The following is a 21,075-nucleotide window of genomic DNA, read 5'->3' as shown; positions in this document are numbered from 1 at the left end:
TTTTTTGATGATCTCACTCAGCTCCCTTCTAGACGTATGAGGCCTGAGTTAGCAAATGATAACTGATTCTCACAAGGAACTTTTTAAGCAAGTCTTGGCAGTTGGCAATTTCAAGGTGCGGAGAGGCACTGTACACTGTATGTCCAAACAGGTCTGATTTCTCGAAATTTTTATTTCTGAATTATCTTTGGTCTACCTGATCTTGTCTTGGACCACAGACAGCAATGGAGACCTTGCTCATTTATAAATACAAAACTGCTCCAAGCCAAAGGGTGCTTCTGATTCTAAAGCCCTGTTGCTGATTCCATCGTGTCCTTGTAAGTCAAAATACTGTTGAAAAGCTATTTATGTTTCCTTTGGTTGCTGCAGTTTTGATATCCAGTATTTCTGGGATTCTGGTGATCAAATCCAGATCTATGCATGTCCTTGCCCACATCAGAGAAGAAAAGGGCTTCTTTACTTGCGTGTCTTTGGGACAGTCTCTGCTCACAGGAGGTATGTGGATCCCTACAATTCACACAAGCAGAAGAATACGGGACTGGAACGACAAAGTGGGCTCAGATTTGACTATTAGGTGCAGTTCTGGCTATCCCACATCAAAAATAAATGTTGAAAGAAGAAGAGTACCGGTAAGGACAATGAGTGTGATCTGAGTTACAGATCACCTTCTGTGCAACGAAGAATTAGGTAAACAAGGACTCCTAGGTGAGAAGCGGGTGGGATACAAACAACCCTCAATGGCATGAAGAAGGCAAATAGGTGAATGTCACAATAAAAAAGGAAGGGTTTTCTTAACAGGTCATAACTGAACTGCAGAAGTCACTTGTGGATGTGAGATTTATGAAGCAGTGGTCCCTTATATATACGGCAAATCAGGAAGTAAACCGATGAGTGCTGCAAGATGGGAGCAAGTACAAAAACCCAGAGCAAAACTTGACTTACTGACTTACTGTTTACGATCTTACCAAAGCATCTGCTACTTGTCATCATGGGTGACAGGATACAGTACCAGCATGAAATTCTTGTACCCTTAAACTCCTGATAATGTAGAGGTCTTGTCATAGTTTAATTAGTGTTTACCTTCAATATTACTTTAACTACTAGTACCTACTTACCCTAAGCTGTTGATTTTCTTTCCCTTCATTATCCCATACACAAATGCTGTTCCACTATTCCTTACCTCAACAGTGTACTGTGAGGTCGATGTGGCTGAGAAAACAAGTGGAAGGGTCAGGTGGTAATAGCCAGCCCTTAGTGCCCGATATGGTATTTTCTGAGCATTTTCTGTGGTGTCCCCCCTTCTCATATGAAGGGAATTGGTAGGCTAGGCTCTGCCCACAGAGGAACAGAAACACAGCTAGCAGATGATGATGTGAAAGACATACCTTGAGTGAGTTACTGCACGTTAACACGAAAAAAAAAAAAACCAAACCCAGCATTTTCTTAGGTAAAATGTACTTTAGGATCAATACTGGTGCTTAGCAATAAAGCCAACACTGGTATTTTCTCATTTGCTTTTTTGCATTTTCGCATTTCTCATTTTAGTAATGAAGTATTTGCTCCTGTGTGCTCGAACCAAATCAGCAACTGAAAGCATTATCTCTGGAGGATTGCTTCACCTCCTCCAACAGAGCCCATTCTCCAGAACATTCAGCTTATATTTTGGACGAGTTTGTCTCCTGGTGTTTTGCAAAGCAAGAAACACAGAGATACCTGCTGTGGATAATCTTGACTCAAGTTTCACTGTCCTCGTCTTCCAGATCAGATATGATTTTTATAGATAACACAGTAGACACGATCTGAGAAAGAAATAAATCTCTGACTGGAAAGAAGCAGAGGAATGAGCAGTTCCTGGGAACTACACTGCTCCCTGAGACCAAAAGGCACTGTCACCCCCACCGACCAGCACAGAAGTGCATCACATACAGGGGAACGTGCAATGCTGGTGAGCCAGAACAGGACAGAGCTCGCCCTACCAGACAGGTGAGAGGGGCTGTGGAATTAAGAGATTTTTTTTAAATGTGAATTTTCCAGTTTGGATTAAGAAAAGGGGAGAAGCTGGTTAAACAAATAAGTAGAAACTAAGCAACTAGGTGATCACTGCCCACTGTTGCTCCCAGGTCAGAACTGACAGAAGGCTGTACCATTCCGCTCTGTAAAACCTTGTGCACAAGAGGATGAAGAGGCTGCAGGAGAACCGGGCAGGCATTGCTACTCAGGAGATGTTTCAAGCTTGCAGGCACAGAGGACGTGTGTGCCTAAAGCAGGATCTTCTCCAACGGAGACCTGAAGACTACTGCTGCCTGCACTACAGCAAACAAACTTGGACCGCAAACAGAGGCTAAAAGCAGAGACAATTCAAAAGACCTTGCCTGCAAGGTTGTTTGCGACTCAATAAATGAGATGATGTTATGGGTCATGCTGCTTAAGGACTGCCTCCATGCACACTCTGTAAAGCACTTTTGGTTTGGGGAATTGTCTGCTCTGTCAGCCTCTTTGCTTCTACTTCAGCAAGAGGCGTATTTCATAGAACCACGGAACAGCCCAGGCTGGAAGGGACTTCACAAGAGCATCTGGTCCAGCCTTTTGCAGGAAAGGGAGCCTAGGTAAGGTTATCCAACACCTTGTCCAACTGCATCTTGAAAACCTCCAGTGATGAGGATTCTACCACATCCCGTATTTGAAGTCATCCAAGTCACACAGTGTATCACACGTTGTGTAGCGCTTGTAGACACCACGCAGAATGATTTACAGACAGTTTTGGAAATAATTTTAACGTAGCCAGTTCAAACCTGCACACATAACTGACTTATTTTGTCAAGGAAAGTGGAAGGGAAGTACATGAACCTTTGCTTAGTTCTGTTTGAAGGACTGCTGCTGAAAGTGAGGGATCTGGCTTGCCTCTTAAGTGCCATCTTGCCACTACAGCAGTGACAGTTCAGTTTCTCATTCTCTGCAGGGAGCATTTATTCATTCACAGCTTTGGACAAGCAAGGTCTCCAGTGAACCACTTGCTGTTCTCCCTAACATATCTTAACAAGAAAGAAAAGTGCAAATACACAATTCAGCTAGTTTTTTGCATGTTTACATCCACTCATGCAATAATTTACATATATACAACTAAGTAAATGCAAACCCAAATTCAACTCAAACCTAAATGCCTCTAGTAGAGATGGGCAACTTGAAAGAACTTTGGCAGCTTAGGTGTGTTTGGCATGGAGAAGAACCATTAACAACAGCAACACGGTCTACTCATTACGTGAAATGTCTCCAGCAGAACAGAATAATCCTTTGTCAAGCAGAGAATCCTATGAGACAACAAGACCAGCCTTTCTCAGAACAGCTCTAGAAGTAACACTCTATTTAAAAAGAAAAACAAACATCTCTTTAGCGCTCTTCAGGTATTTCTCCAGCCACTCATGTAATAACATCTATTCAAATAAACGAGAATCACTCTTCAGAGAGAACAAAATGAAGCACTGAAAAAAAATTCCTTACATTATGAATGCTGCATACATCCTTTGAAGTGGCAGTGTTATTTGAAATATATTAGAAGAGTCCTAGTGATACAAAATCCATACTCTGCCATTTCTTTACTTCTCACTGAAAAAAATAACCAATATTGCAAGGCACGCATACCTTTTTGTTGGTGTAGGTGCTCCAGACGACATGTGGGTCACCATGGTGTCATTCATGTTACTCAGAGGCCGTGGAGGACTAAAACAGAAATATTTATTCCAGTTAGTGATTTAAAAAAAACCCCAGAAAACAAACCAAAAAGGAAACAAACCCAACACTTGGGAAAAGGATGCGACTGTGCTCTGTGACGTCGTGTGAAAGAGCAGCAGCAGAAATGGCTTTGCACAAAGCTACTCAAAGAGCTTGGTCTGCTCCAGTCTAACTGCTTTTCATAATTCATGTGTTACACTAAAATGAAGATAAAACTAACATTTGTGATTACATAGCTGACCTTTGGCATTGTCCGGTAGTTTAAGCAAACGTAGGAACCACTCAAAATTAGGGCAATTATTTGAAATGTTTAAAGAAATTAAGCAAAGATTTATTAGAACAACCAATCATTTCAACAACCACATACACCATCTGTTCAGGTTTTATTTTAATAGGTTAAAAGTAATTGGAAAAAACAAATTGGTAAGAGCCTCGTGTTCCTTACTGCCCTATTGAACGCAACCATGGACTGACGCTCCCGTTATTTGCATTTTGAGACCCTTAAACTCCCAGTGCCACGCTGCTGTGGCCACCCAGGCTCCGCTGCTGGTGGCTGTGCAGGACGTGGGAGGCCACCAGGAGCCCACGCAGGATGTCCCCAGCCAGCGCTGCTGGCGAATTCAAGCCTCTGGGAGAGAACAACCACAGCGGCTACTATCACAGAATCACTATGTGGCTGCGTTTACCCTCCACTGCTATCCAAACACATCCGTCATCCCTCACAGCGAGCCCCCTGCAACGCTCCGTTTGCACATCAGGCAGCACAGGGACCCGTGCAGACTGTAACGGAGCAGAATGCCGCGCTTGGAACATGGTTTAAAAACACGCTTTCTTGGAACATGGGTTAAAATCTTCCTGCGTTTGTATTTGCCATAATCTTAGCGTTTGTTTTCCGTAGGTAATAGTGAAATTAATTCCTGCCAACTTCAGCTTTCTGCAGCACAGCGGCACAGAAGGTGTCTGACCCGACTGCGCGCGGTGTTTGCCTTCCCTGACATTGCCAGCGCCGCAGCGCAGAGTCTGCTCCTCCTTGGGATGTGGGAACACTGGGAATTGTCTTAAGACTCACTAGGTTGTTTCACTCCACAATTTTCAGAGCCCAGTAGCCCAGGGAATCAAACAACCATTAACAAAGAAAAAATCACCTGGATGTCAAACATATAAAAGCACAAAGCACATATTCCCTGTATGTCCAGCTGCGCTCCTCCTCCACACAGGATCTGAGTGCAACAGCCTTTTGGTTCTCAGTCCTCACCCAGGACAGATTTGCCCAGGGATGATGCTGTATGTTTAAAGTTAATGTTGTTTAAAATATAACCTTATACCACGAAGTCATCTGGTGATAAGGTATTTGCTGAATGTGCTCCTTTGGGAGAGGGAATTCTTATCGTACAAAAAAGCAGAAACAGGATTATAACACACTGGGAAGCCAACAGGCACCACACTGCGGCACATTTGGAAGACATTAATTTGGCTAATGAACATATACACACACCCCATGGTAACGAGCAGTTAATCAACAGTGCTAGCCTTCCGCCCCTTGAACTCCCTACTTTTTCTTGACCCAATGCAAGGAATGCTCTGCCCACACCTCCACTGCAAAACTTCGCCCCTGCCCCGGCTAAAGATTCACTTACCAGCTTTACCTCCTCCTGCCACACCATAACCGTACCCGCAGTGGTGAAACAGCTACAACAAGCAGCAGCTTTTGCAACCAAAACTGTGTTTTTCAGCAACAACTCTGGCCTCACAGTTTCTGTGTGTGTCAGCTGGGGTTGTCCCTTTGGGAGGGACAAATGGCTTCCTGAAGCGCTGTGCCCTTACTGGGATCTTGGAGCCACCAGCTCAGTGCTCTGCAGCATTTGGGGGTAAGTGAATTTAAGCACGCGGTGCAGCGTTGCAGCGGCAGGGGTGAAGCAGGCTCGCAGCAGCGTGTCCGACACCGCAGCCCAGGCTGCAGCGTGCTGCCAGCCTCCAATGACCCCGCCGGGGGTACATGGAGCACAGGGACCGAAGGGGACAGCGCACCACACTCCCCCTCCATGAGACACATAATGACAGCGTGAGTTTTCAGAGTTCATTTTACTTTAACTAATTGTACATGAGGGCACACACAGTTTTCCATTATCCTGCACCTATGTGGGTCTCCTATTTGGAGTGAAGCGTAACTCTTTATTTTATTACAATATTGCTTTTATATGCCTCTTCTAATAAGGAAGTGGATGCAATTCACCATTTGCAGTGTGGTTTTAGTATCATTGTGAGACATCTCCGTAAGTTCATACCAGTTCTGTAAATACCAGTGTCCTCAATTTTCCAGCTAAATCCTTGCTAACAGTGATAAATGGAAAGGAAAAAAAAAAAAAAAAGAACACCTGGTTAATAGATTTCTAATAGCATAATTCTGTCGTCTTTATTATGTACAATAGAGCCTTTCCCAGTCCAGAGAATTTCTTGAGGCCATGTATACAGTTTTAGGCACTATCTTTTAAAAAATCTGTAACTCTGTCAAGAGAGCACACTATATTTTTTTGTATAACTGTGCCAGAAAGATCAAAATGTTCATGAAACCAAGATGATGCTGTAACCACGTACACAATACCGCCAGAGTAGTAAGAGCTGCTTTTATGAACCTGGGACTTTCAGGGGAGGAAAATCTGATTTTACCAAAACCTCTAGTTTAAAAGGAACGTAACTAAATTCCCCTTCAGAGATGCTTGTGATAGTTGCCATCTGCTACAGCCTATCAACATAACAGAAAAAAAGACAAATCTTCTTGAATCAGCTACTGAGGAGAGATTTTTCTGCCTCAATAACCTCACCAGGAAACAACCATCCACACACCTGAGAGAGGGGAAATCCCCGAACCATTGCTGGCAGAGAAACTCAGAAGATGCGCTTGGAAGTAACTCCTCTCCCACCCACAATGTAGCTAAGATATTAAAACAACTAAGGGACTTCAACATATATCAAAGCCAGCTATAACTTTCTTTGCAAACCTCTCTCCAGTTTTGCCAGGTTACATTTTTCAGGTTTAACTTATGGGATTTAAGGTGTATTTTAATCAGCCTAAAGGTGCTCTTGGGAAGAAAAGCACCCAAAAAGCAGCAGTGAAATAAGAGAAATCCTTCCGATACCTGGAGCTGGGGAAGATGCAGCAGCCACAGAAGCTGAGAAATCAAACTCTTTACATTCTCTTTTTCCATGATACTTACAAAAAGTGACATCAGCCAAGCAGCCGGGAAGCCAGAGATGAGACTGCGCCAGCCAGCACAAATCAAGACACTGGCCACCTTCACCCGCGAGCTCCGAGGTGTACACTGCATAAACTTTTACTGGCCCGAAAAACATGACAGCGTTCTTTGTAGAACTAAAATGCTTACTTGACTACCGGTTGGCACTGAAGTCAGTGCCGGCTCGCTCAGTCACGCTGAAATGCCATCCCTCTCTGCATGACTAGTCCCAGAAATGACCGAGGATGGAACAGCACTGCAGGCTTGAAGCCGGGACAAAGACTGGTCTTCACAACTGTACTGGGGAGAGGCATCTCATCATGGGGGTGCTCCTTTGGCCAGGGGTACATGGAAGAAAACTCACAGCTTTGGGTACCTGTTACTGTGGTCCCCTTGCGTTTCATTTACTCAGACGCTACGCAGGGATGGTATGCTTTCACGTACTGAAGCATCGTGTAGCAGGGGCAGAGGCTATAAGAACACAAATAAAGAGCAGAGATTTGTGGAGGGCTTCAAAACAGGGAACATCGGATCATAGAATGGGTTGGGTGGGAAGGGACCTTAAAGACCATCCAGTTCCCACCCCCCACCATGGGCAGGGACCCCTCCCCCCAGCCCAGGCTGCCCCCAGCCCCGTCCAGCCTGGCCTTGAGCACTGCCAGGGATGGGGCACCCACAGCTGCTCTGGGCAGCCTGGGCCAGCGCCTCGCCGCCCTCACAGGGAAGAATTTCTGCCTCATCTCTCATCTCCATCTCCCCTCTCTCATGTAAAGCCATTCCCCATGTGCCATCACCACCTGCCCTTGTAAAATGTCCACCCCCATCTCTTATAAGCCCCCTTTAAGTATTGAAAGGATGATGAGAGTCCTCTGCATCCAGCACAGATTTGGGAAGGAAGGAGTAAAGACATGATAGAAAATGCAGGTATGCCATCACTTAGGAGCCATTTTAAACAAATTACTCACCCATGTGTTGTTTGTTTTTTTATTTTTTTTTACACAAATGTCATTAAGTTACTTCTGAAGCTAAAATACCTTAAATTAGAGAAGATATCACACATATGAGCTTTCCAGCCCTACCATTTTTTTACCTTCTGTATCTTTTGAAAACCTATTTATGTATGGATATTACCTCTGTCTTGACCCATTCCCTCTCTAGGTAAGTGTCCAGCTTTGGCTACTACTGGAAACAAGACACTGGACTAAACAGCTTTTTGGTCTAACCCAGGAAGGATGATGCTCTGTTCTTAGATTTCCCCAACAACTTCCAAAACGCGTCAACAAGCTTTTATGGGTAATTGCCATAATTCTAATAACATCAGCAAAGATCTTGACTTCTCTCTATTGCTAGTATTTACTTTTATTAACTACTGCATCCTACGTGTAGTAAAACCTAGGAGATCCAGATGTAACTGAGGTTGCTGCCTCAGTTACTGTTGCTGTTACAGCTATTCTCAGTAATCTTGTCTAAATATCACAGTAATCTCATCTAAAGACGAGAAATAAGAAATAGTCACTGCTATTTTGTGTCAACAGTTTTTCTAAGTAGGAAAATCAATCCTTACGCATTCTGAAGAAAAGCAGACAATTAAGCCTGGGTCTAATTACTTGCTCATCTTCCTTCACACTTTGTTGATGAAGGTCCAGAAAAAAACCAGGACAATTCTCAGACCTCAGAAATCTAAAACCTCAATAAATAAAAGGAACTAAATCTTGAGACTTTTTGCTGTGCTGGGCAATCACCCTGTAAAGGGACCTTCACAAAAAAGCAACAATAAACAAAATTTACCAAATTGCCTTCTGCTCTAAACAGTTCTCCTATCTGAGACTGCTGACGTGAAGCAAAGCAATGTTATTTATTTGCTTCCATCAGACTACAGAGACTTGGAAAATGCAAAGCTCAGGAGAAGCAATCTATACTTGAGGGTTAAGGGCTGTCAGAGCAGCCAACAAAAAGGGAAAAAAAAAAGAAAATAAAAAAGGGGGGGGGGAGGAGAAGAAGAAGAAGAAAAAAAAAAAGAATGCTCCATCAGTGAGATCTGGAATTGATCAGTCTGAACTGACACCTGAAATTCTGAAATTTGAAAAATTTCACTGGCCTTCAGGAAGGACAATTAAGCAGGGTCTGAAGGGTCTCGAGCCAGGTGAGGATTTCAAGCAGCAGAAGTTGCAAGTGTGTATCCATGTCAAAAGTGTAGCTGATAACATCTCCTACCTTTATGGAATGTTTTGTAAGAACCAGTGTGTATATCACATGTAACAAAAAAAGACAGTATTTTTCAAGTGCATTGATTAGCACTGTAATAGACATCAGTATTTGTTCAATTATCATGTAATAATGCCTGGAATTAAACTACTTTTAAATTAGAAATGGGATTGATGGGGATAACTGCATGACATCCATCAGTCTCTCCTGTTATTTTTTCTGAAATTGTAGCTCTTGTATTTACATAGCTACAAACTGACTGGCTAACTTCAAAGCTGAGTTTTGCTCTATAACTTCAGAAAACCAGTAAGATTTTATAACGTACTTTATTAGTTTCTTTGACGCTGCTGGGGAACCCCACTGACAGTCCACGTGGTGTTTCTTTGTGCAAAGAGAATTACAAAGAATTACAGCTAAGACCGACCCAACACGTGAAGGTAGGCACAAACCAAAGGATACATGAGATACATGAAACTGAAAAAAACAGGCTGACATTCCAACACACTAGGCTGGAGTGTTGACCATAGTCTCTAATTACTATTACTACTATTACTATTACTATTGTTATTTTACAGGCACACAGATGGAATTCTAAGGAGGGATTTAAAGAACAACAGATAGTTTTGTGGATGTTTGAGGGTGACAGTTAACATAAAGCACTTCTAGGTGCCAGGCAGGCTGGCATCACCGCAGCAGACACCGCAGCCAAGACCTTGATACCATAAGACTTGCTTGAGGTTAAACAGCAGGACAGTAATGAAGGAATGGCAACTAAGTCCACAGGGAACCACAGATTCATTTTATGCACTGACACCACCACCACCACCCTAAATGATAAATAATAGCTGATGAAAAAACCTGTAAAAAATAAAAAGCCATCCCAGCCGGCATGATAGTCCTTTCGCTCTTCTCAGATAAGGCATCAACTAGAAAAAGCAATAAAGTGAGGTTGATTCATCTTCTGGGAACTTCATTATTTCTCGTATAGCAGTTTAGGAAGTACAAGTCATTAGAATTCATTAGGACTGTTTGTTCCAAACACCACATGCACTAATACACGCTTTTTTGCTTAGCACTTCCCTCCAGGTGAGAAAGCAATTGACAATAAAGCGCAACCTGATTTAACATAATTCTCGCTTTCTACTGCGTGGCATTTTCATAGAAGTGAAGAAATGCTGTAACAGCTATCTGGAAGTCCGGTGGGAGGCTCCCATGAACAACCACGAAAAACTAGTCTCTTTCCACTGTAATGTATCAGGAAGGATTCAAAGCAACAGGAGCGTGACCTGCTTTTCTCACATCGTATTCCTGGAAAAAGTATATCAATACATTTTGATAATAGTACACTAACTTCACCTGCTCTGTCTTAGCTTTGGTTCTCAGGAGAGAACAAAAAAGAATAGTCACGATGGAAGTGATCTACAGTAAGTACCATCCTGTCTGCAGCCGTGCTACCCAGTTCTCCCAGAGACAACGGCTGTGATGGTTTGAAGCGACAGAAGCAAGGCTGTGCCCCCAAACCCGCATGCTTTCTTTCCTGTTGTGACTGCTGATTTAATAACAGATTACCACTCCCTTGCCACTCTCTAGAAAAGGCAGCTACTTGCTGGCAACCACCGTTAGGTAACTCCACAGGCGAGGTTTTGGTTATTTAAACTTAAGGACAAAACCACATTTTGCTCAATACACGCACACACAAGTACATGACGTGTCAAATAAAGCACAAATCACATCATGATGCTTTGTTTTCCTTGGCTAGCTTACATACCTTAGCAATTTGCACACCGCTGCAGCCAAATCACCTGTACTGACGTTTGCTGAAGGAATCTAAAAGTTTCAGATGGAAGCATGTAACAGCTCCCAAACTCTCACAAGTCAACAGCTGCACTCACATCCAAGACCACGTCGCTGAGGATGCTACACCAGTTTAACCTATTAACAAGCGTTCAGGCCAATTTCCAATAATCCTACACTATCACCTACTACTATCACAACCCCCAATACTGTGGGTACGAGCACACGGTAGCATGCTGCAACCAGGACTGCATGCATGTGAAATTATTATTTTTCCCCAAGGATTTCACCCGAACACTTAGCCCACAGACGTGAACAGAGCCATTCTCCTGCCTCAGTCTCCCTCCCTTATTTTACAAGCTTGGTGCTAACACTGATGGGAATGTACATCACTGTTCTTACAGCACCACCAGATCAAGCCGGGGCAGGACTTGTGTTACATATTGTGTTACATACGTGTTACGCTGTGGCAAAACATGCTCGTTTTCCACAGGATCCTCTGCAGCATCATGCTCTACTTGTTCATACTCTTGGCTGAGAAACTTTAGGACCAATGCTCCTTCCTTGTACCTGCTTCACACACCACTGAACTACAGATGACACAGCACCGCTTATCCTGACTTAATGATGCAGAAGTTAACTTAAGATTAAGAAGTTAAGAAGATGATTTAACTTACTGTTGCAGAAGAACTGAGAAAAAGACTCAGCGATGTGACAAACAGCATTTCAGCAGTAATTTTTGGTCACTGGCAGGCAGGGATGGCTCCTGAAGGGGAGTTCACAGGGTGCAGACACGTGTTACAGCTGCAGCTACTGTGGGTTTGTGCATGAGGATCAGCAGTTCTAGAGCAGGACAACTAGAAAGGACAGTCTAATGTGGAAGAACCCACTGTGACACCAGCTTGGAAGAGGCGATGGTGACTCTGGTACCTTTACAAGAAAAGAGAGTGTTTTACAGAGATGTTCGAGCAGATTATCTTGCCCCTTCATTATCTGGATGCACAAAAGATTGAGGTGATACCATTTCCACAGCAGGTTGATACCAGGAGCTGGCTATCGTGTGGCTCCTACTTTGTGGCACATCAGAGTGGTGACTGCATCTCAGTTGATGCTGGGGTAGTACTGACTGATGAGAACCTATAACCTTTTCACAGGTGGTAACTAGTGCATTTAATAAAACAGAAAATGTGGTTTTGATGCTTGGAAACTTGCTGGTTTCTTTGCCAGAAGGCATATGTGCACATTTCCCTCAGAAAGGCTGTCATTCTGGCGTTATACATAGTCTGGTAGGCTCATCAGCACCAGTAAAGGCGTTATTATGCTGGATGCTGGGATGATACATCATTTATTTTACTGGGACAACACGGACATTATTCACACCAAAGATGATTAGTGGGTTGCCTGTGCTTCCTGTTATTCTGTGAGGTCTTGTTTATCTTTAATACGATGAGATACAGGATCTATCACTGCTGTTTTGTTTTTAAGCTTCCTTTCTGGCCAATTTTATTCCAAAAGCCAAAGGAGGGCTTATCCTTCCAGGCTAGTGCATAAAAGAGATTGACTCTTTGTTTTGCTAGTCAGCTGAAGACCCTACCAAGCAGTGGCAAAGGAAGACAGATACAGAGACAAACACCTGAAATGTGCTTTGCCCGAGAATCTCACCGCTTCTCCTGTTCCGAATCTTCCCACCCGTCACAAAATGAGACAAGATTCGGTAGGCATGCAATGCAGCACAAGGACGCTGGCTTGCTTTAAGGAGACCAGAGTGTGTCCCCTACCCGGTGTGAGGCCAGACACAGCGATAGGACAGCAATGCACATGATAAAAGCAAGAAGAGAAGTGTATCCAGGCCATCGAGGTCTAGTGCTAGTGACCACACAAGCCTGTTCACTCTCACAAAGTGATCACTGGTTCTAAATGACCAAAAGGAAGGGTAGAATGGGGGAAGAAGGTTCAAGGGAGCAAGGAAGTGGTTAGTGTCCTCCCTCAGTGAAAGCGGATAAAGCTGTTTTACTATATGCAAAAAGCTCTATATTGATAACGCAACTGAAATCTTTATTGCAAATTCTCCCAAAATACTAATAAAAATGGGAGATACCACTTCCTGAATTAAAGCATTTGAGCCTACTCCAGCATGCCTCATTTTCCAAATGTTCCTACAGTTTACATCCCGCAGATCTTCAAGAACATAGTTTGGTGGCTTGATTCAGAGCCAGTTTGGCCCCACTTATGTTAGCAAATGAAACAGTGCCAGGGAGTCTTCCAGTATCCTGGAATGGGATCGTCTGCACGTTTAAATTGTTAGCAGACCATAGCACGGTTTTGGCCGGAGTCAAATAGCTCACTCTCAAACAGTTCCTGGGAGTAGCTTGGGAGTTAGCAGGAGCCAGGAATGACTCCCAGACAGCAGTTCAGGTGTGGCCAGACTCTTTGGGAAGGTAAGAAAGATTAATAGCATGGACGTGATGGTTCAGAACCAGCTGGCTTCAGTGGCCGAGAATGGTCCCAAGCACACTCGAACTAACGGCATGCGCAGTACTACGGCTTCATCAAGAGCTTATTCCTTTGACTTCACAGCTTCAGTTTTCCCTCTGATACCAGAGCCGCACAGTGTTTAATCAGAAATCTGCCAGAGGATGGTGTCTGATCCGCAGCAGTGATCCGGGCAAACCCCTTGCATCAATGGCAGCAGAGAGGGAGCCAGCAGTCGTGGCCGGACTGATGATTTCTGGCACTGCCTGAACACCCTGGGGCTGGCTCCTGCAGCTGGCTATCTCAGATGACAGAATTGCTGAGATTGGGGAAGGGACCTCTTGTGATCACCTAGTCCAACCTCCCTGCCCAAGTGGGATCAGCCACAGCAGGTTGCCCAGGCAAGTTTCTAATATCTCCGAGGACAGAGACCCTCCACCGTCGCTCTGAGCAACCTCTGCCAGCATCCAACTGCCCTCACATACGTCACCCCAAATCAGGCAGCCTTGCCTTTTCACATCAGAGAATGTGATCTCTCTGATCCCTGGTGATCTGCAGACACAGAGCAGCCTGCACCAAGGTACTCACTAGCAGTAAAGGAGCTGGACTCGGCGATCCTTACAGGTCCCTTCCAGCTTGAGATACTCTGTGATGACCAACCTACACATGCCCAGGAGGCAAGTGGTGAGTAAGTAACTGGGAATACCAGAACATGCAAGGCTCATGCAGCTTTGCAATGGCCTTTCAGGCCTGATTTTACACAAGCACTGGTTATTTTAGGTATAGGTTAAAGAATGCCTAAAAGTGCAAGATTTAACCCACACTAGGCAAGAGAACGTGGTTTCAGAGAACACAATGATATGTTTTTCAGAGCTCTGTCTGCAAATGACAAGGACCCTGGGGCAGATGATGTACATAATGTGGGCTAACTGCGCAATATAGACATATATGTCAAATCAAAAGAGGAGAAGTGGCACAAGCAGACAGGGATACTGTGAAATGCTGCGGGATACTGAAGCTTCAAATAGCTTCAGCAGTAGTCTGCTTTTAAATAAGATTAGGTGAAAATGGTTTTGGACTTCTTACTTCAACATTGCTCTTGCTATTCCACTCTATGTACCTGAAGACTTCAACAATTACTTAAAACACTTATGGAAGTTAATTGGGTCAGATACCTACATGCTTTGAGATTCATCAGCTCCGACGTTAGTAGGTCATACCATACGCGTGACAACAGTGAGCGCTAGATGGGTGAAGTCTCTGCCCAGTGTTCTCTCTACTGAACAAATCTGCTCGACTGTTTAAGAGGGTAATTCTTTTACTGTTATTTGCTGTACGAACTCTTATCCTCTAATTACTCAAAACCTATCACTAAGTAGGTGGAAATGAAAGAATGATTTCTTTTGTACAGTGTATAATATATAACCAAAACCATAAATAAGGCCCATTATTTATTCAAATCTAAATAATGATCTCCTGCTGCCTTTCCCCTGTGACTTTGTGCCTGAGTAAGTAGAATGTAAGATCAATAGGAGGCACTTGAAGGCAGAGCAATGAAGAGAAGGAAAACCTATTAAAAATGCAATAGCTGATAATGAAAAATGAAAGTTCACAGCAGAAAGCAAAGAACAGGGTGCTAGAATTTCCCTCTTTCACAGAATTAACAGACTGGGGACACAAACAGCCTTCAGCTTGGGAAAATGACTGTAAAGGGAATGAGGGTTCATGGTAACTGGCTAAAGAAGCATCCCTGGTGTGATGCTGGAGCAAAAGAGCCAAATGCAATAACCACGTGCAAAAGTAGGAGAGAAGTTTCTGGGAAGAGGGGGGGTTTCTGCTGCATTTGGCTCTGTAAGAATATTAATGGAATTATGTTCAGTTTTATGAACTACAATTCAAGAGGGAGGCTGAAAAGCTGGGATGGTTCAGTGAAGGAACACAGGAACAACTAAAAGCTGGGAAACATTCTGTTCACAGAGAGGATCGTAATTCCAAACCTCTTATTTAGCAGACACTCGTGGGGATTTGGAGGCAACATACATATAAATCTGATTTATTTCCAATAAAACCCAACCGCAATAGACAAGCAAAGGTATAAGAAAATCCAAAGAGCATCAACTACAACGAACAAAACGCAATAAAGTGCATGAGCTGCTCCCCCAGCTGTGGCAAGCTCTGTATTGGGAACATTAATGCTTTTTATGAAACATCTGATTTTTTTGTTGGTATTTTCTGCTTTGCACAGGAAGTAATTCAAAGAAATCTTCTGATCTCTGTTATATTTGTGGTTGAGGTTAAATGTCTGTGATGATTCACTTGGACTCCATAAACTCTGAATTAGGAAATAACTGTACTAACATCTGCGCATATGTTTTGAACTCTTTTGCCCAAAAACACAAGGGAAAAGCTTCACAGCAGGAAAAGTTCTATTTCTTACAGCGACTGAAGACAAATCTATGACACAAGAAAAAAAACATCAGCCACAAATTGCCAGCCAAATCCAAGAGGCAAAATGCAGAACTACGCTTTGGCAGGCAGCTAATGCCCAGCCGCAAGCTGCTGCAAGGGAGCAGCCCCTTCAAAATGATGCTCCAGTGCCATGTGCTATTTGTTGCTTTTCCTATTACGCTGCCCTTCCTCTTCATGTAATATGCTGTATGATAAAACCTCAGAAAGACTGGATTTGCATCGTCACAAAGCAAGGTTTGAACAACACAGCGGGAAGATGGGGCAGAGCATGCAAGAGAGCTCAGAAATATAATGACGGTATTTTAAGAGGGTTTGTTCTTCTTCTTTGGGGCGCTTTTTTTTTTCATTTATTTTTTTATTTTATTTATTTACCCTTTTTACCACCTCTACATCAAAACTTCGTGGCCAGGTCTGGAGCTCTGCTTGCAGCATTCCCTGTCTGCCCACCGCACTCCCACCGAGCAACTCTGGCCGAGGCTAAGCAGCCGCAATATTCAGCCCCTTGGGCAGCCGATTTTGAATCCTGCACCACTCCACCACATGGTTCCTCTGGGCTTCAGGATCGAGCCCAGGGTTTCCGATTTCTCTTGGCAGGAGGATATTTCAAAATGCTGACAGCACTCCAGCTGTAGGCTGGAAACTGAGCTGGAACACTACTTACACCTAGAAAACAGAGGAGGGTTGCTGGCTACTTTTGTAGGAGAATATTCAATTTTTTTTAGAGGTACTATGCGCAAACCAGAAGTATATTAAATCTTTCCTTAGTGGGTTTTGTGGTTTTGGTTGGTTGGTTTTTTTTTTCAGTCTTGGGTAGGAGTTTGGATTAAGAAACAAGAAAGTACCTCCTGCTCCTTTACAGAAAGTTTTGTCTTACTCTGCATCAGCAAACACTGATAATTCAAATATGCCGCTACAACAAGAAAATTTTAGAGACAGTTGAATTGTTGGGAGTTCAATTTCCATTCTGAAACTATTTCAGGCTAGATTTCTTTGATTTCAAACAACAAGGGCGTTCTGTTGCACTGACGGGTAGGACTCAGCACCAAAGCATCTCTGTGTTGTGACCTGTCCTCCTGCACCGTGACCAATCCTGCTCTTAGTGCCAGCGGCACAAGTGTGCTCTGTGGCAAGCGTGCACCACTGCTGCGCTGTCAGCGCTGCGGCAGCCACAACAGGTCACCACTCTCTCTTCTGCAAAAGCGACGGCTGCATCAAACTAACAGGAGTAAAAGACTCTAAACGCTGGGTTTGCATGGAACAGATACAGCTGTACCAGCCCTGGGAGGTATGAAAATGTGAATGGAGCAGCACAGCAGAAGGTGCAGGTGGGGAGCGCCCGGCGCTGCGTTATCTTCATGGAGATGAGCAGGTCATGCATGGGAGACATCAGAAACAGACTCTGCACTGGAAAACAGACATTTAGAAGTGCAACAGATCTAGCTCCAATTCATCCAAAGGAAATTTGCCGCTGCTGAAAGGGAGCTGAGTTGCACTGGGGTTTTGCAAGATGCAGCTTTCCAAAAAACCCGTTGGCCTGACTATGCCACAGGTGAACTGGTTTGTGCGACCACGTCCTGAGGAGCAGCCCCGGAGCAGGTACCAAGAACATCTACAGCTGCATTCTGAGTAAAACTACAGCAGCTTTGTGCACAGCTCCCCAAGAAGCTTAGGCATGGCCACGGGGCGACAAAAACCTCATAACGCTTCTCACGGGCTTATTTTATCTCACTGGGGAGCCAGGGAGAGCAGCTAGTCAGATCCAGTCTTAAGCATCGACATTACCTTTGAGATCCCCCAATAAAACAGCAAAAAAACTCCAGCAAAAAGTGGAGCAAAAAAACTCCAGCAAAAAAAAAAAATAAATTCTACTGTTAAATTACAACAACAACAACAACAGTCTGTTTAACATCAAAGCACACTTTCAGTAACAAAGAGAGACCCAAGTTTCTGGTACTTACTTGGTTTCTTTTCTGAGCAGGGAACAAAAACAAAATCCCAAATAGGGGTAACTTGAATTCACAGGACATGCAAACCAACTAACTGTGCAGATGAAACAAACCTGAGAATGGAAACAGGTTTGTGGCTGTCCCAGAACAGCAGAGAACCAGATGTAAAATACCCTGTAGCCCTTTACCTGTTCCTTGAGCTATCCGGATTATGGTATTGTTTAAGTATTTCTAAAGAATTATTGCACTGCAATGAAAGTGATGTCTATGACTGCACTGTCAGGAAGGCACTGAACTCTGACTCTGCACAAACTTTTGTAAAATTCCAAGTGCAAGATGACTGTCAGCAGTTCCTCATTGTAACGTGCTACTTTCTGACAGTGCCTAAGAAAAAATTAGGAATTGTTTAAAAATAGCTGCTAACACTTCTCCAATGAGAGTACCAAGGGCAAATACATCCGTGGGTAGGCTGAGCCAACATTTTTTTCCCCTATAAAAAGGAAACACAAGAACTGTAGTATTAAATTGGATTTCACCATCCCATTCTGGTACAAATCATGTGAGCAACTTTCAAGAAAATTTGCATGGACACATTACGGATTAATTACTCCTTTGTTCTCTTCATTACTTTAAACAGCAGAAAGTAGCCAAATCCTGCTATTATACTATTCAAGAGTGTTTTTTTAGTTGTGGAATAGAAGTGAGAAATGTGGTCTCTGCTTCCCTTTAAAATGTTGAGCTAAGTTTTCTACATGCCTTTACGGAGCTTTTACATCTGTATTTAACTGTGACTAATTTTCTGAATGCTACTTATAATAAACCAGCCAAAAGCTACCTTGACACAAAGGGAGAAAAAACATCTAACAACATATAATCCAACAACAATTTAGGTTAAAAATGTATAATCCAAAAATAGCAGCCTAAATATTTGCCAAAGGGAAACATTTTAAACACTTTTGGATATGATAATGTTTCACTGCCTGACTCAGGACTAAAGCTGGGACAACAGCCTCCTGCCATGCAGCCTGGCTTTGCATCACCCTCAGCCTGGGTGAGAGGGCACAAAGATTTTGTCCTTTTGCTCCGTCCTCTGGAAAACTGCAAATTTAGGTTATTTTGGCAGCAGGAATGACTACCAGGCTACTTTAATTTCATGGGGTTTGTAGTAGTAATTAAAAAAATAGTTTGAGGTGTATGCTTCTGTTAAGATGATCAGAAACAAATAAAACATGCTAAAAAGTTAAAAACCAACCACAAACCTGAACATTGGGATTTTACAAAGAGATGAGTAGTGAGAAGAATAAATCCCTGAGCACTATAACAACACCTAGGGAAAATATATACAATGTATTGTTTCTAAGCAATTTTAAAAAGAAGTTTTTGCTGGGTTTTGTGGTTTTTTAAAAATATAATAACCTATTTATTTGAATGCAACATGTCTAAAACAAACATTAAAGAGCATTCTTCAGCTGGCTGCTAGCTCTAGCATGTGAATGGAACAGCAGTAACTGTTCAGACACTGACACAAATATGAGTTCGCTATCATGCCTGTTTATTTCCAGCAATATGCAATATGCATATTACTTATCATGACAAAATGTCACAGTAAATTCTGCTGCTTTCCACTCAGATGTCACACGGGGATGAATGATCTATTAATAGTAATTTTTACTGTAAACAAGGCATCAAGTGAGATATTACTTCATTATGACTTTGTTCTTGCCCTGTTCAAAAATGACTAAGAGGAAAGATGGAAACAAGGTATTCGGCAAGTTACCCGTTCCAGGCTGCTCAGTAAGACATCCCGTGCTGCGTCCTTCTCCGAGCTGCTCCTACGATCTGTTTACAATAGCCAGAAACAAATAAAACCTGACAGCACGGGCACGCTACCGCTCCTCCCTGGCATCCGTCTTGCTAGCCTGTAACAGCTCCCCCCAAACCATCACACACCCCCACCCACCCCCCATTACATTTTAAATAGCATTCAAGAAGTTAACTCTGCCTTAACAATGCACTCCTGTATCCCGACAGCATGCAAAGACCTGGCTAACATTTTCATGCTAAAGCCGCAAACCGGCAAGGAATGCGAATCCAGCAAACCTTTGTGTTTGTGGCGAACGCCTCTCCGGTCCTCCACCGCGCTGGCATCCCGACGCGCGGCATCCCGATGCGCGGCATGGCGCCGTCTCTAAGGAAACGGAGCCGCCACGTGACCCAGCATCTCCTGGGCACAAGGTATGCTAGCTGACAAAACGCTTGTAGGTCGAGTGAGGCAGTCAAGGATGAATTGTCCGGCTACTAAAGGACTGAGGATATATTTTTTTTTTAATTTAACCCATTTTGATCTGTTTGAAGGTGCAGGGAAAAGCCATGCCCCTTACCTGCCCAGCCAGCAGCACCACAATGATGCATGTGTGAAGTTTCGTAACAAACACACACCACTTGATATTTCACATTCTTCCCCTTGAATAAATGAATATAAAAGTGCAAAACAACTCCTCAAAATACAACAATCATCAAGAGAAAGAGAAACACAACACAGGAGACGTCACACAGAGGAAAAGGCTGGCTTTTGGAGGGAGAATCTCATTGTGGTTCTCTAACGAGGCTGCTCCCAGCCAGCTACAGCGCGGCGCGGCCCCTGCGGATGAAAGAGAGCACCGAACAGGTTCTCTCCTTCATAAAATTCTATGTCCCTAGCTATTTGCCACATAGATATTTGTGATTTTGAAGTCTTCAGTGGATCAGACTTCTTCCTGTTTCAACAGCATCCCAGGCTTCGGCAACATCAGTAAATCTGAGACTTTAATACTTTAATACTTGCAGCATTCGAACCTGATCTGCTGCCCGTACGTACAGGGGCATGAGGGATCCGCTGGCATCGCATCCTCGGCAGCACTGAGGAGCTACTGAAATGTAAAAGGAACGAAGGAAGGAAAAGAGCAACAAGAGAGGAAGAAACAGAAATAAAGACCAACCACAACATAAGCACAGATCTAACCAATACACAGACACTAAAATGCAAACTCCTGCACATTTTGAACTAAAAGAAAAAACAATTTATGTTTCATAAACTCTAAGTATAATAGAGATTATTCCACCATGTAATCTGGTGGATTTTTTTCCACCAAAGAGAAAAAAATTAAATTTTACCCACTCACTCCAGCACTGAGACAAGTAATTTGGGTTTGTCTAAAGCCTAATTTCAACAAGTTTGGATCTAAGGC

The 21,075-nt window shown here is 43.4% G+C and overlaps 1 protein-coding gene across 18 annotated transcripts in view; it reads right to left on the bottom strand.

Annotated features, from left to right (window-relative positions):
- Positions 1-21,075, bottom strand: part of DTNB (dystrobrevin beta) — a 214,843-nt gene that overhangs the window by 110,361 nt on the left and 83,407 nt on the right. For 17 of the 18 annotated variants that reach the window (XR_008747996.1, XR_008747997.1, XM_055809646.1 and 14 more), the window contains one exon: positions 3,640-3,717. Coding sequence is in view for 16 of the 18 variants with exons in the window: in XM_055809646.1 (XP_055665621.1) it covers positions 3,640-3,717 (78 nt within the window). In the remaining 2 variants the exon portion in view is untranslated. Of the gene's footprint in view, positions 1-3,639; positions 3,718-7,338; positions 7,434-21,075 lie in introns of those variants that run through there. The other variant, XM_055809658.1, reaches the window with a different exon arrangement.

The sequence above is a fragment of the Falco peregrinus genome, chromosome 7 (assembly GCF_023634155.1).
Source record: "Falco peregrinus isolate bFalPer1 chromosome 7, bFalPer1.pri, whole genome shotgun sequence".
Classification (NCBI taxonomy): domain Eukaryota; kingdom Metazoa; phylum Chordata; class Aves; order Falconiformes; family Falconidae; genus Falco; species Falco peregrinus.
The sequence above is the reverse complement of the archived record's forward strand: the minus strand, read 5'-3'. Positions and strand labels throughout refer to the sequence as shown.